Here is a 17,866-nt window from a genome sequence, read left to right as displayed (position 1 = left end):
GTTGGCGCTATATGAATATTAACATAATAATAATAATCAGCATGACCCCAGGACTTCCGCAATGACTATTAAAGAATCATGGGAGTTGTAGTCAAACAAGAGCAGGAAGTAACGGGTTTTATAGCTGTGTTCAGAGGAAACCTAATTTCTGAATGCTGGTAGAATAAAAGAGCTTTCCAGCCATACTGGTGACCTTTGGACATGGGGTGACTGCTCATATCTGATAATCATTCCTACTGGGGGTTCTATAAATGGGTTCATTGCAGTGAAAGAGTTAACCAAGCTCTCCATCCCAGCTGTCTCTGCACACACCAGAGAAAGAATTGTAAAACCCATATTGCCCTTGATGGGATCGTGTTCAGTGCCATGTTTGTAATGCGAGGCTTACAGCATTTCTCTAAAGAGGACTAGATCAAAGGCAGGTGGGACTAATAAATGGAGATGAGGGGCAGCCGTGCAGTACCTACATAAAGGAACTGCCTCCCAGCAGAGCTGGTACATCTGGCACACAAACTATTCATGGAGACAGAAAACTAAATACATAACCTCTACATGCCAGTTCTAGTGGGTTGCCGGCACGGTCTCCTGGTTCTAGCTTAAGCCAGTTTATAGTATTCTGACCAATCCTGGGAAGGGGCAGTGAAGGGCGATATCATTAAAAGCCAGAGGGAAAACACACCCACAGCTTACTAGCACCATAATCACTACAATGATGTGGTAATTAGGGTTCTTAGACTATCCCTTTAATTTCACTATCAAGTAAGCCAGATATACATGTAATCACACAGTCCTATCCCATACAAACTGCTCCCAGCATGAAAAAACAGGAAACAGGACCCTCAGAAAAACATATCAATAATTAGGATTATTTAAAATAAATCTACCCCTAGTGTCCACAGATTACCTGAAAGAATGTTACCTGTGGTTATGAGAACCCTCTTCATGTGGTGTGGTTACACATATACCTCAACACACACAGTAACCTTAGGTATACACATTAATCTTGTACTAACCAAAAATAACACATTGTTCCTCAACACGCCTTAAACACACGTGCTGATCTACTGCACACATACAGAAATCACTGTAAAGAGCCTGATCGGAGGTTCTGTAGAACGAGACATTCTGCAGTCAAACTTCTAAAAGTGCAACAGTCACCATGGGAACCAACACTGCAAGTGTCGCAGCTCAATTCTACACTTTGCAGTAGAATCTCACTTTATACAGAACCTCTCATATGGTCATTTCCACATGCACTCTAACAGCACCAAGCAGTCCAGGGGGGGGTACTTACTGGGGCAGATGAGAGCCTCCTTGGCAGTGATACTCTTGTTGCACACAAAGCACATGGTTGTACCAGACACGGTGATGGTGGTAAAAAGATGCCCATTGGTGTATCTGGTGTCCTTATCCTTCGATTCTTTCTCACGGTCCTTCATCTTCTCTTTTTCTTTATTCTGTACAGAGAAAAGCAAACAAGCAGGGTTAGATCTCCCAGAATCCTCCAGTCTCACACCGAAACAAAAAATACCGCCAGATAACAGCGTCCTGCCGCACCCAACATGCCCTTTTCCTTCCTGCTGTAAAAAACCACAGCCCCTACCATATTCTTGGCTTTAAAAAATGTATTAAAAATAATTATATTTTAAGAGTAACTTGCCACCTCTGTAGGGAATTCACCTTACTAATCCACCATTTCTACAGCTTTGTAGATTCTCCTTATTCTGACAACTCACGTGGGCAGCAATATGTTGAGAATTTTAAACATCATCTCTGAAATGCACCTGTATTGCAGGGACACGCTCATTCTGCCTTTTACCCCTCCAGCTCATGGTCTGCAGCCTCCGAGGGGCTACATCGCCACGCGCACAGGCGCTCATAGAGGTGCTGCGGTAACCAGCTTGTTGCTGCATCCTTGGGTAAATGCTGCATTATCACATCCCTGGAAGATGTATTTGCTCCCCACTAGTTTCATACACATAACCATGACAACCATCAAACTCTGCCAAGGGGGCGGCTTCGTCTTGTCTCCGAGCATCACTGCAGATGCAATGGGGAGAGGAGACTGTAGATGGATACATATCTATAGGAATGGTCCCAATGTTACATGGTTAACCCTTCTATGTTGATAGGTTTATCACAGGCCCCTCTTTAAAGGGGAGCAGTCACTTCCCTGACATCTATACCATTGAATAAAACACTATAATTCACCTGTAACTTGCCATGGCTTTTTTTTTTCATGCGACGCTCTGTTTTTAGATTTATATTAAGATTTAGTTAATTAGATCAAAATCCAGTTTGGACAAGGGAAAGTCAGAGCAAACATTGCAACCTGAACATGTACCTTGCGGCCCCCCACTATGCTCTCACTGACGGTCCTCGTCAGCTGCCATAAGTACTCGTCAGCACTGTACTTGCATGAGACTACAACACTGAGGTCTATGGAGGATCCCGCAAGACCCTCTATAAACAGAGCCTTTTTTACCCTCAGCTGGACTAGGAGTCCCTGCTTTAGATCCCCTAGAATCTTTGTCTCAAATATCTTTTGACTGGGTTAATTTCAGTGAAATTACAGCACAGTCCACGTAAGTATTTCATAACGGTTTCAGGGCGCCTTTAATTTTCCTATTCTCTCTATGCTTTCTCTGTGCTGACTATCAAAGGACAGCGCTAACAACAATGACCGACAGGCAGCATAGATGGAGGTGCCCACTCGCAGGATAAAGTGGTTTTGGTGTCTACAGTTAATTTCGGTTTTCAAACCTCAGAAATACTAATTTGCTAGAAACAAGAACTAAACATAACATTAAAAAAATCCTGGGAAATGACAGCCCCCTTTAACCCCTTAAGGACCAAACTTCTGTAATAAAAGGGAATCATGACATGTCACACATGTCATGTGTCCTTAAGGGGTTAAGGACACAGCAATGTGCAGGTTAATAAAACTACCAACTGGTTGCACAGTTTGCTGTTCGTATCCTTGGCAAAGATGCCTGGAGTATTAGGTAAAGGCAGAACAAATTACATCTTTTAGTTGTGACCATCTAATCAGACCTAGGATTCTTTTCATTTCTCACCACTAGATTGCGAGCTCTGCAGAAAAGCTTGGGGTGTTTTGGATAAAATCTCTGTAAACATTGCTTGTTCTTGGTGTTTCAGGGAGGGCTGAGCAGTGTTGGGTAATGGTTTCCGGGTGAAAGAGGAAGCGAGTGTTCCTGTTACAGGATAGTGTGTACTGACTGAGCCCCAGAGCGATTAGCAAGTTGCAATATGCCTGGCTTCCTGGTAGATTAATATTGGGCTATTTCTCTATACAGAAGGCCCTGCTTATAGGATATAGCTAGGGAAAGAATATGCCTAGAGTCCAGTCTTTTACCATATCTGGGAGCCGACAGACATTCACTCACAACATCAGAGCAAAGTCAGAGTACGTGGGCAAACTCTAACTGAATAGGGTCACACTTAGACACATTTCCATGGGTTTTAACCCTACCTGGGTGTTACATTTCAGATTGTATGGACTCTTGTGCAAATCATAAGGTGGGTGAGAGAGGGGAAACCAGGTTAATAGACTCCCAAGGTGAACAGGTAGACAGGGTGAATGGGCAAAGTATTGGGGTGAGTTGGTACATATCATGGTTCTCACTGTGAAGGGACAATCTTGGGGTTAACCTATATTCAGCGCCCGAGGGGTGAATGGAGAGGAGTTCAAAGAGTCATCTGATGTCACATAGTTTAAAGATAAGCTGTAACAAGATTTTGATCAGGGATTAAATGTTGAAAATCTTAAGAGTAATCAAAGAGATTATATAGTGCAGCTCTGTAAAACCAGACAACCCGCCCAAATAGGGTACATTATAAACATCTCCAGGTATTGCAAGTAGAGACTGCTAAATGACTCCCGTAGTATTATCCACCCATTGTGGTGTATCTGTACTATCTGGCCCATCCTAAGAGAAAAGATTTCTACATTCTCATTAAAAAGTCTCCATTGATCCTTTTCGAAAAATATAACAGAACTTAGTTTTTTCAGTTTCAAGGCTGCAGATTCCATGTTACAAAGGGACAAAGAGCGAAATAATGAAAGTATAAGTGGTAAACGTAATTCCTTACCCAGCCCATGCATTAAGGGTAATTACAGCCTCAATGGATGGAGTTAGCAGACATCCTGCCCTGTGTTCTGCTAATTACATTAAACTTATACAAAGCTTGCCAGAGAACAGGCCTCAAACAATCCAAATCCTCTCGGGGGAAAAGTCCTTAAGCTAAAACATAGCCCTGTCCCACTGATTCCACAAACGTAGCTGTGCTGGGAGGCCTGGCAATGCCTCGACTACTCCCAACGTCATTTTACCTCTCCTTGTTTTTACAATCGTACAGATGAGCTAACCGATGTTGTGTAACACAGAGCATCAGGGCCACAAGATTGGGAAATACAGTGTGCAATATTAGTCTTGAGGTCAAACAATGCACACGATTCTACTTTTAAAAATAGAGAAATTAAAATGTGTTCTTCCTGAGAAAAGACTTTGCAAAATAACAGTTCTTAGGATGTTTAAGGAGGTTGATGGGGGTACCACCATGACAGGGATTCATCAGAAAAAGAGACAAGCTTAAGACCTCACGGAAAGGGGCCGCCTCCTCTGAGATTACAATGTTACACATAATTACCTTTCTACAACTTTGACTAGCAGATGTTTTGAGATGAACAGTTACATATGATTACATAGTAACGTAGGGCCAATATCTGGAATTTAAAACTAAAAACCCATATTTTTCAAAAAAATATATACAGAATCTCATAAAACAGATCTTACTATAAAGATCCATCCTCTGGCGTAGGTGAAACCCTCTTTTCTGCAAGTGTTAATAGGTGGTCTCTTACCCTTTGTATGAACAGGTTAGCAACAAGTGGTTTGTACTGGCTCTGTATGTTACTATCTACGAACATACACATGTGCTATGTTTTGGGGGGTGTGGAAGGGGTAATCATTTTCTGTGACGTAACTGAAAACAAAGTGATTATATTACGCTAAGTGGGCTTTATTCACTAAAAGTAGACTAGTGGAAACGTGAGAAGGTAGAAATATCAGTAATAGGACGTTTTCCAACTCCAATACGTTTCCATCTCGCCTATTTTCCGCTACCATTTGCCCTCTTTCTTCGGAATGTTCAATAACTCCTAATTTAGTGATAACCCTCCAACGTGGAAGACGATCTACGACAAGCCAAAAACACGGAGAAAGCATAAACTGGTACTGTGATCCAAAAATGGAGTTCCATGCCCCGAAAAGCCTCTCCGAGCTTGTGAAAATCAGGCTCCGAGGATTTACAGAGCTGCCGCAGTGGGATAAACCGTCTCAATCTGTGCCAGGGTTGGCACAGTGAGCCTGTAACATACATATTTATACTATATGTAAACCAAGTGATAAAAACACTATTACAGTTTAGCCAGAAGAGAGAAACTCTGAGATCTCAATTTTCTGTGGTTCAAAAAAATAAATAAATAAAAATGTTCTGGTATGCTGATAAGTTTACAGGATTCTGGGGACCAGAGTAACGTCTCCCCTAACCCATGCTATAGTTAACCCCTGACTTCCCTATGAGGGGTTAACTGAACATCAAATCATGCCCAGTCAGCGCAGAGAGACATTTTTCCAGTTGGTGAGAAGCATTTAGACAGCACGGCAATCTTCGACCTGCTAGCTACTGACTACAAGAAAACAATTCACATCATCCTCCACTGGCCAACGTGCCAAAGTGGCAGCTTGCATGGCCAGGTTAGTGTTGGTATATGGGATAGCTGTATGGCCAGGTTAGTGTTGGTATATGGGATAGCTGTATGGCCAGGTTAGTGTTGGTATATGGGATAGCTGTATGGCCAGGTTAGTGTTGGTATATGGGATAGCTGTATGGCCAGGTTAGTGTTGGTATATGGGATAGCTGTATGGCCAGGTTAGTGTTGGTATATGTGATAGCTGTATGGCTAGGTTAGTGTAGGTATATGGGATAGCTGTATGGCCAGGTTAGTGTTGGTATATGGGATAGCTGTATGGCCAGGTTAGTGTTGGTATATGGGATAGCTGTATGGCCAGGTTAGTGTTCGTATATGGATAGCTGTATGGCCACGTTAGTGTTGGTATATGGATAGCTGTATGGCCAGGTTAGTGTTGGTAGCTGTATGGCCAGGTTAGTGTTGGTATATGGGATAGCTGCATGGCTAGGTTAGTGTTGGTATATGGGATAGCTGTATGGCCAGGTTAGTGTTGGAATATGGGATAGATGTATACCAACACTAACCTGGCCATACAGCTATCCATATACCAACACTAACCTGGCCATACAGCTATCCCATATACCAACACTAACCTGGCCATATAGCTATCCCATATACCAACACTAACCTGGCCATACAGCTATCCCATATACCAACACTAACCTGGCCATACAGCTATCCCATATACCAACACTAACCTGGCCATACAGCTATCCCATATACCAACACTAACCTGGCCATACAGCTATCCCATATACCAACACTAACCTGGCCATACAGCTATCCCATATACCAACACTAACCTGGCCATACAGCTATCCCATATACCAACACTAACCTGGCCATACAGCTATCCCATATACCAATACTAACCTGGCCATACAGCTATCCCATATACCAACACTAACCTGGCCATACAGCTATCCCATATACCAACACTAACCTGGCCATACAGCTATCCCATATACCAACACTAACCTGGCCATACAGCTATCCCATATACCAATACTAACCTGGCCATACAGCTATCCCATATACCAACACTAACCTGGCCATACAGCTATCCCATATACCAACACTAACCTGGCCATACAGTTATCCCAAATACCAACACTAACCTGGCCATACAGATGTCATTTACTCCACATTAGCCTTTACAATGGCTTTACTAGATGCCCCAGTACTAGATGCCCCAACTATTAAACACGGAGGAGAGTCCTTGTAACACAGCCGTCAATGGTTTTTAAGAGGTTAAACAACAAATCTCCTGTATCGATCTCACAGAAACGCACACATTACTAAAAAAAGCCTGCCTTTTCTATTTGCACTGGGCTATTTGTCTCTTATCGCACCTACATACTGCTGTTAAATTCCTACTGATAAGATCACCATTTAACTACATTCCTCTCTCCCCAGCTGCATTATACAGGCTAGAACCAGGACTATGCGTTCATGTCTGATTGTGCCCACTGGCACAGAACGCTAACCCTCGCTATTCCGCATTTCACCACCTCCAATAAATTATCAGTGCAAGGGCTTTACTCAGACACACAAACACAGAGCAAACAACAGCATGAGTCATACCCCAAGCAGTTTCGGGACCCAGGTTTACACATATTCCATGTAAAACATGTTATTAAAGACAGGCATGGCACAGGAGTGGGATCCCTGCTTGGCACAATAGTTCCTGCTTCCATGGGTACAGAGCAGGTGAACATTTCTTGAATGAGAGAGCATGTGCCAAAACACAAGACTACTAAAGCCAAAAAAATACATTAAACAGATAAAAAAATACAAAGCATTAACCCATTTAGAAGCTCCAGGTAAAGCGTCCCCCATGGTTAAACTTCCTGACAGCGTCCAGCGCTTACGCCGTCATTTAGCAAGAAGGACTACATAGATGGACTTATTCAATAAAGTGTGGATTGTCAGCAATTCTAACCAAATTTAAATTTCAGACATACAAAAGCAATCATTACGTACCTTTTACTATAGACCCGTATGATCATTTAATCTCTAAACCTCATGAATGGCCGATGACTGGTGTGAGTCACAGGCAGAGAATTTTGGGAATGGGAGTTCCTATGTGACAGCGCTGGAGTGGCATGGGCCATTTGACTTAAAGGGTCACTCTAAGCACAAAAACAACTCCATGTGTAGTTTTGGTGCATAGCCCTGTGTCTTTTCTCTGGCACTATAAAAGCTGCCCATTTCATAGAACAGACAATATGTTGGAGGGGAGTATACCTCGTACAGGTAGCTCCTACAGAGGCTGCCTCAAAGACCTCTGTAATGTCACAGAATTTTCACACAGGATGACAACGCTAAACACGGTTAATGCTTCTCGGCAACTTCCATGCATGCGCCATAATTCCCATAAAGGCGGAGCGGCTCCACCAAGGAGTCTAACCCGGAGCTGGAATAACACGCATGTTTCATGGCATTTTGAACTTTTATTTTGCAAAGGAGGGGTATAGTCTAAATTAGAGGATTAACATTACAATTGTCCCTGAAGACAAGCTTCGGGAAATGTGTAAAGGTGGTACTAAATAAAAAAAAAGTTAGCAAAGGACAAAAAGTTTAGCAATAGACATGGACATAAAGGCCAAACGTTTAAAAATGGCACCCAACTCGTTAGGAAATATTGGGATAATTAAAAGAACACTTTAAGAACCATAACCACTGCAGCATGCACTGGCTGTGAGTTGGAAGGGTTTATATATAATGTAGTGAATCTGACTGCACGTTATCAGGAGATCCCGCTAGGAGCCTCCGTTAGCTCTTCAGAGCAAGCCATCTAGTGCAGGGCCAGCTTATTGGCTGAGAGGAGGGGAGGTCACCAGGGCACAAAGCATGGTGCTTTGAGTGTTCCTTTAACTACAGGAGGACATCTGTCTGGAAAGCAATGTGGGTTATATTGAAATAAACAGATATCATGTGATGTTTTCATGCACTTCCCTCTAAACATACAAATCACCAATGGCAACCGTGCAAGTTTATTTGGGTAAGCCAGGTTTTTGTTTAATATAAAGATTCAACTGCGCATTATGGGTTTATATTTTAGTAGTGAATCTGACTGCATGTTATCAGGACAGGCTCCGACAGCGCTGGGTTTGTATCTAATTTAGGGGATCTGACTGCATGTTATCAGGACAGGCTCAGACAGCGCTGGGTTTATATCTAATTTAGGGGATCTGACTGCATGTTATCAGGACAGGCTCAGACAGCGCTGGGTATATCTAATTTAGGGGATCTGACTGCATGTTATCAGGACAGGTTGTGGCAGCGCTGGAGCGCTATCTAATTAAGGAGATCTGAGTGCACGTTATCAGGACCGGCTCAGACAGCGCTGGGTTTATATCTAATTTAGGGGATCTGACTGCATGTTATCAGGACAGGCTCAGACAGCGCTGGGTTTATATCTAATGTACATTATCAGGACAGGCTCCGACAGCGCTGGGTTTATATCGAATGTAGAGGATCTGACTGTATATTGTCAGGACAGGCTCAGACAGCGCTGGTTTATATCTAATTTAGGGGATCTGACTGCATGTTATCAGGACCGGCTCAGACAGCGCTGGGTTTATATCTAATTTAGGGGATCTGACTGCATGTTATCAGGACAGGCTCAGACAGCGCTGGGTTTATATCTAATGTACATTATCAGGACAGGCTCCGACAGCGCTGGGTTTATATCGAATGTAGAGGATCTGACTGTATATTGTCAGGACAGGCTCAGACAGCGCTGGTTTATATCTAATTTAGGGGATCTGACTGCATGTTATCAGGACCGGCTCAGACAGCGCTGGGTTTATATCTAATTTAGGGGATTTGACTGCATGTTATCAGGACAGGCTCAGACAGCGCTGGGTTTATATCTAATGTACATTATCAGGACAGGCTCCGACAGCGCTGGGTTTATATCGAATGTAGAGGATCTGACTGTATATTATCAGGACAGGCTCAGACAGTGCTGGGTTTATATTGAATGTAGGGGATCTGACTGTACGTTATCAGGACAGGCTCATACAGCGCTGGGTATATCTAATTTAGGGGATCTGACTGCATGTTATCAGGACAGGCTCAGACAGCGCTGGGTGTATATCTAATATAGGGGATCTGACTGCATGTTATCAGGACAGGCTCAGACAGCGCTGGGTTTATATTGAATGTAGGGGATCTGACTGTATATTATCAGGACAGGCTCAGACAGCGCTGGGTTTATATTTAATATAGGGGGTCTGACTGCATGTTATCAGGACAGGCTCAGACAGCGCTGGGTTTATATTGAATGTAGGGGATCTGACTGTATATTATCAGGACAGGCTCAGACAGCGCTGGGTTTATATTTAATATAGGGGGTCTGACTGCATGTTATCAGGACAGGCTCAGACAGCGCTGGGTTTATATTGAATGTAGGGGATCTGACTGTATATTATCAGGACAGGCTCAGACAGCGCTGGGTTTATATTGAATGTAGGGGATCTGACTGTACGTTATCAGGACAGGCTCAGACAGCGCTGGGTATATCTAATTTAGGGGATCTGACTGCATGTTATCAGGACAGGCTCAGACAGCGCTGGGTGTATATCTAATATAGGGGATCTGACTGCATGTTATCAGGACAGGCTCAGACAGCGCTGGGTTTATATTGAATGTAGGGGATCTGACTGTATATTATCAGGACAGGCTCAGACAGCGCTGGGTTTATATTTAATATAGGGGGTCTGACTGCATGTTATCAGGACAGGCTCAGACAGCGCTGGGTTTATATTGAATGTAGGGGATCAGACTGTATATTATCAGGACAGGCTCAGACAGCGCTGGGTTTATATTTAATATAGGGGGTCTGACTGCATGTTATCAGGACAGGCTCAGACAGCGCTGGGTGTATATTTAATGTAGGGGATAATTGCACATGATCAGAGAGGTCTTGGACTGCATCTAATATGGGGGGAGTGTATTGTAACAGAATGGTTTTCCCGTTGGCGAGTGTTACAGTGTATGCCTTTGCATTTAGGTTTTGTTATGTTCTGGATGTTCCAGCACAAAGCAGCCATTGATTGCAGGGAGGCTGTGATCCCCACTCTGTGGAATCTACGAGCCCGTTCTTTCAAGGTTCTGATAAGTGTTTACCAGAGCACTTCCGAAGCCGCCTGAGCAAGCTAACTTGGCACACACTAAACCTCCAATACAAACATCTACGCACGCTGGTGGGTCGTTTAACCCTTTCCCATGCTTTGTGATACTTGCCCATCTGGCACCGATGGCGCATACGGTCATGAAAAAACATTTACAGCACTGGAAAAGCCTTACGGAGGAATCTTAGGTTATATATCCTCTTTGATTAATGCGTCCTTTGTGCACGATCTCGGAATTTCCCTGCTCAGTTACATCGTAACATTGCGGGCACAGTGCCCTCCGTCTCCACTCATTCACGTTGGCTGCCTTTCCACAGAAACATTACACTCCATACTTTGTGTTTCTTCCCAACATGGATTTCGGTGCACGATAGCAAATTTCAGAATATATTGAATAAACCACTAATAAGAAGAATGGGGGGGGGGGGGTTGGGGGGGAAACATTCAACAGAATTTGTCTGAAATGGCACTCAGAAACTTCATGACAAACTCCTAAATCTGAAATTGTCTTATTCTAAAATCACTTTTTAATACCCTGCAAAATTGTCATTCCCTCTGGGAGGGGAGGGTAAAAGGGGTGTGGTCATCAGAAAGGGGGCAGTCCACCCAATTTACTGGCAGGTCAGCTTGTCGTGAATGCACACCAGGCTGCCTGCCAATCACGCAGGACAAGGTCTTTCAGCCCTAGTGTAGTGTGAGCTCATTTAATGATGCACACATGCTACACTTTTGGGGTCAGTCCCAAAAAAATGAGACAGCAGGGAACAAAATTGGTACAGCGAGACAGGGCCCAAAATAAATACTTTGAAAAAAATGAAAAAAAATAAAATAAAAAAAACAATTGGGGATTGTTCTGCTGAAATCAAGATGCATGATTTTTATAAAGGAAACTGTCGCTTTCGTAGAATTTACCCTATTAAATAAAACATTGAAAACCACAATAACTTGTATTAACATTACCATCTGACGCTCTGTTTTTGGGTTGTTTTGTTTAATGCATATTTAAAACAATTGCAGTCACAATCTAATTCAGATGAGGCACATCCAGGGCACACCATGGTGGAGGAGAAATAATGACAGATAAGGCAGAGCTTATAACAATGGCTGTCATGGTGCCAAGATGGAAGCACAAAGCTCCAGAATAGGACTAAATACAGAGACGGGAATTTCTACATTTAAATTTTAGTTTTCAGACGTCAAAAACACAAATAGGCTAAGTAAAGGGGACGAGTTAACAGACTACTAATAGTATCTATTATTATTGACAGCTTTGTCGGAAGCATAGTTCACAGGGAATGGCTGGCTGAGCACCATGGGAAGCATAGTCCACATGGAATGGCTGGCTGAGCACCATGGGAAGCATAGTTCACAGGTAATGACTAGCTGAGCACCATGGGAAGCATAGTTCACAGGGAATGGCTGGCTGAGCACCATGGGAAGCATAGTTCACAGGGAATGGCTGGCTGAGCACCATGGGAAGCATAGTTCACAGGGAATGGCTGGCTGAGCACCATGGGAAGCATAGTTCACAGGGAATGGCTGGCTGAGCACCATGGGAAGCATAGTTCACAGGGAATGGCTGGCTGAGCACCATGGGAAGCATAGTTCACAGGGAATGGCTGGCTGAGCACCATGGGAAGCATAGTTCACAGGGAATGGCTGGCTGAGCACCATGGGAAGCATAGTTCACAGGGAATGGTTGGCTGAGCATTATCGGTGTTGGATATGGTGCAAGCCCTATTGTTATTACAGCCCACTTACTGGCAGAGTCTCTGTGCTTTTTACAAATAATGGGACCCTCAGGAAGGAAGTAAAAGGGTGGGAACCCAAGAGGATTACATGCACTCTGCACCCATACAGGCAGTCACCCATGTGGCCCCAGACACCTGCTTTGCACCCAGCCCAGAACCGATCCGTATACTCCAACTGACAAACACTAACAGTGCGGTGACCTGGCTGGCCAAGGCTGTACTAAATATCTTTATAATGACAGGATCCAAACAGTGACAGCTATGTGACATTATTGTCAACACTATAGGTGCTCTGGGTGCACTATCCTGTCAGTTTAACCCTACAATTGCAATTATTGCAGTTACTGAGAAACTACAATAATTACCTTGCTGGGTTAACTCTAATGGCTGTCAATCAGATAGTTAGGCAACATGGACATCCAGCATTATACATGAGGACATTCAGTGTCACCTAAAACACCACAGAAAAGTAATGATACAATATCATTAATGCGCATTAAGTCGCACCCTGCAGGTTGACGTCGGCGGAGGAACATCGGCGCTGAATTCGGGAATTCCAGGGATCTATAAAGTACTATCACTACCTCTCTGTATCCTCCTGGAGATCTGCTCCATAGAACTGAACACAATACTCTGGGTGAGATCTTACCAGGGATCTATAAAGTACTATCAGTACCTCTCTATATCCTCCTGGAGATCTGCTCTATAGAACTGAACCCAATACTCTAGGTGAGATCTTACCAGGGATCTATAAAGTGCTATCACTACCTCTCTATATCCTCCTGGAGATCTGCTCTATATAACTGAACCCAATACTCTAGGTGAGATCTTACCAGGGATCTATAAAGTACTATCACTACCTCTCTGTATCCTCCTGGAGATCTGCTCTATAGAACTGAACACAATACTCTAGGTGAGATCTAACCAGGGATCTATAAAGTACTATCACTGCCTCTCTAAATCCTCCTGGAGATCTGCTCTATAGAACTGAACACAATACTCTAGGTGAGATCTTACCAGGGATCTATAAAGTACTATCACTACCTCTCTATATCCTCCTGGAGATCTGCTCTATAGAACTGAACACAATACTCTAGGTGAGATCTTACCAGGGATCTATAAAGTACTATCACTACCTCTCTGTATCCTCCTGGAGATCTGCTCTATAGAACTGAACACAATACTCTAGGTGAGATCTTACCAGGGATCTATAAAGTACTATCACTACCTCTCTGTATCCTCCTGGAGATCTGCTCTATAGAACTGAACACAATACTCTAGGTGAGATCTTACCAGGGATCTATAAAGTACTATCACTACCTCTCCATATCCTCCTGGAGATCTGCTCTATAGAACTGAACACAATACTCTAGGTGAGATCTTACCAGGGATCTATAAAGTACTATCACTACCTCTCCATATCCTCATGGAGATCTGCTCTATAGAACTGAACACAATACTCTAGGTGAGATCTTACCAGGGATCTATAAAGTACTATCACTACCTCTCTGTATCCTCCTGGAGATCTGCTCTATAGAACTGAACACAATACTCTAGGTGAGATCTTACCAGGGATCTATAAAGTACTATCACTACCTCTCTGTATCCTCCTGGAGATCTGCTCTATAGAACTGAACACAATACTCTAGGTGAGATCTTACCAGGGATCTATAAAGTACTATCACTACCTCTCTATATCCTCCTGGAGATCTGCTCTATAGAACTGAACACAATACTCTAGGTGAGATCTTACCAGGGATCTATAAAGTACTATCACTACCTCTCTATGTCCTCCTGGGATCTGCTCTATAGAACTGAACACAATACTCTAGGTGAGATCTTACTGGGGATCTATAAAGCACTATCACTACCTCTCTCTGTATCCTCCTGGAGATCTGCTCTATAGAACTGAACACAATACTCTAGGTGAGATCTTACCAGGGATCTATAAAGTACTATCACTACCTCTCTATATCCTCCTGGAGATCTGCTCTATAGAACTGAACACAATACTCTAGGTGAGATCTTACCAGGGATCTATAAAGTACTATCACTACCTCTCTATATCCTCATGGAGATCTGTTCTATAGAACTGAACACAATACTCTAGGTGAGCTCTTACCAGGGATCTATAAATTACTATCACTACCTCTCTGTATCCTCCTGGAGATCTGCTCTATAGAACTGAACACAATACTCTAGGTGAGATCTTACCAGGGATCTATAAAGTACTATCACTACCTCTCTGTATCCTCCTGGAGATCTGCTCTATAGAACTGAACACAATACTCTAGGTGAGATCTTACCAGGGATCTATAAAGTACTATCACTACCTCTCTATATCCTCCTGGAGATCTGCTCTATAGAACTGAACACAATACTCTAGGTGAGATCTTACCAGGGATCTATAAAGTACTATCACTACCTCTCTATGTCCTCCTGGGATCTGCTCTATAGAACTGAACACAATACTCTAGGTGAGATCTTACTGGGGATCTATAAAGCACTATCACTACCTCTCTCTGTATCCTCCTGGAGATCTGCTCTATAGAACTGAACACAATACTCTAGGTGAGATCTTACCAGGGATCTATAAAGTACTATCACTACCTCTCTATATCCTCCTGGAGATCTGCTCTATAGAACTGAACACAATACTCTAGGTGAGATCTTACCAGGGATCTATAAAGTACTATCACTACCTCTCTGTATCCTCCTGGAGATCTGCTCCATAGAACTGAACACAATACTCTGGGTGAGATCTTACCAGGGATCTATAAAGTACTATCAGTACCTCTCTATATCCTCCTGGAGATCTGCTCTATAGAACTGAACCCAATACTCTAGGTGAGATCTTACCAGGGATCTATAAAGTGCTATCACTACCTCTCTATATCCTCCTGGAGATCTGCTCTATATAACTGAACCCAATACTCTAGGTGAGATCTTACCAGGGATCTATAAAGTACTATCACTACCTCTCTGTATCCTCCTGGAGATCTGCTCTATAGAACTGAACACAATACTCTAGGTGAGATCTAACCAGGGATCTATAAAGTACTATCACTACCTCTCTATATCCTCCTGGAGATCTGCTCTATAGAACTGAACACAATACTCTAGGTGAGATCTTACCAGGGATCTATAAAGTACTATCACTACCTCTCTATATCCTCCTGGAGATCTGCTCTATAGAACTGAACACAATACTCTAGGTGAGATCTTACCAGGGATCTATAAAGTACTATCACTACCTCTCTGTATCCTCCTGGAGATCTGCTCTATAGAACTGAACACAATACTCTAGGTGAGATCTTACCAGGGATCTATAAAGTACTATCACTACCTCTCTGTATCCTCCTGGAGATCTGCTCTATAGAACTGAACACAATACTCTAGGTGAGATCTTACCAGGGATCTATAAAGTACTATCACTACCTCTCCATATCCTCCTGGAGATCTGCTCTATAGAACTGAACACAATACTCTAGGTGAGATCTTACCAGGGATCTATAAAGTACTATCACTACCTCTCCATATCCTCATGGAGATCTGCTCTATAGAACTGAACACAATACTCTAGGTGAGATCTTACCAGGGATCTATAAAGTACTATCACTACCTCTCTGTATCCTCCTGGAGATCTGCTCTATAGAACTGAACACAATACTCTAGGTGAGATCTTACCAGGGATCTATAAAGTACTATCACTACCTCTCTGTATCCTCCTGGAGATCTGCTCTATAGAACTGAACACAATACTCTAGGTGAGATCTTACCAGGGATCTATAAAGTACTATCACTACCTCTCTATATCCTCCTGGAGATCTGCTCTATAGAACTGAACACAATACTCTAGGTGAGATCTTACCAGGGATCTATAAAGTACTATCACTACCTCTCTATGTCCTCCTGGGATCTGCTCTATAGAACTGAACACAATACTCTAGGTGAGATCTTACTGGGGATCTATAAAGCACTATCACTACCTCTCTCTGTATCCTCCTGGAGATCTGCTCTATAGAACTGAACACAATACTCTAGGTGAGATCTTACCAGGGATCTATAAAGTACTATCACTACCTCTCTATATCCTCCTGGAGATCTGCTCTATAGAACTGAACACAATACTCTAGGTGAGATCTTACCAGGGATCTATAAAGTACTATCACTACCTCTCTATATCCTCATGGAGATCTGTTCTATAGAACTGAACACAATACTCTAGGTGAGCTCTTACCAGGGATCTATAAATTACTATCACTACCTCTCTGTATCCTCCTGGAGATCTGCTCTATAGAACTGAACACAATACTCTAGGTGAGATCTTACCAGGGATCTATAAAGTACTATCACTACCTCTCTGTATCCTCCTGGAGATCTGCTCTATAGAACTGAACACAATACTCTAGGTGAGATCTTACCAGGGATCTATAAAGTACTATCACTACCTCTCTATATCCTCCTGGAGATCTGCTCTATAGAACTGAACACAATACTCTAGGTGAGATCTTACCAGGGATCTATAAAGTACTATCACTACCTCTCTATGTCCTCCTGGGATCTGCTCTATAGAACTGAACACAATACTCTAGGTGAGATCTTACTGGGGATCTATAAAGCACTATCACTACCTCTCTCTGTATCCTCCTGGAGATCTGCTCTATAGAACTGAACACAATACTCTAGGTGAGATCTTACCAGGGATCTATAAAGTACTATCACTACCTCTCTATATCCTCCTGGAGATCTGCTCTATAGAACTGAACACAATACTCTAGGTGAGATCTTACCAGGGATCTATAAAGTACTATCACTACCTCTCTATATCCTCATGGAGATCTGTTCTATAGAACTGAACACAATACTCTAGGTGAGCTCTTACCAGGGATCTATAAATTACTATCACTACCTCTCTGTATCCTCCTGGAGATCTGCTCTATAGAACTGAACACAATACTCTAGGTGAGATCTTACCAGGGATCTATAAAGTACTATCACTACCTCTCTGTATCCTCCTGGAGATCTGCTCTATAGAACTAAACACAATACTCTAGGTGAGATCTTACCAGGGATCTATAAAGTACTATCACTACCTCTCTATATCCTCCTGGGATCTGCTCTATAGAACTGAACACAATACTCTAGGTGAGATCTTACCAGGGATCTATAAAGTACTATCACTACCTCTCTATATC

The 17,866-nt window shown here is 42.9% G+C and overlaps 1 protein-coding gene across 4 annotated transcripts in view; it reads right to left on the bottom strand.

The window, feature by feature from the left end:
• The window catches only part of ARHGEF2 (Rho/Rac guanine nucleotide exchange factor 2), a 602,646-nt gene that overhangs the window by 456,316 nt on the left and 128,464 nt on the right, over positions 1-17,866 (bottom strand). For all 4 annotated transcript variants that reach the window (XM_063439527.1, XM_063439525.1, XM_063439526.1 and 1 more), the window contains one exon: positions 1,295-1,457. In XM_063439527.1, coding sequence (XP_063295597.1) covers positions 1,295-1,457 — 163 coding nt within the window. The remainder of the gene's footprint in view (positions 1-1,294; positions 1,458-17,866) is intronic.

Source organism: Pelobates fuscus, chromosome 13 (assembly GCF_036172605.1).
Source record: "Pelobates fuscus isolate aPelFus1 chromosome 13, aPelFus1.pri, whole genome shotgun sequence".
Lineage (NCBI taxonomy): Eukaryota > Metazoa > Chordata > Amphibia > Anura > Pelobatidae > Pelobates > Pelobates fuscus.
Note: the sequence above shows the minus strand (reverse complement) of the source record. Positions and strands in the feature narration are given on the sequence as shown.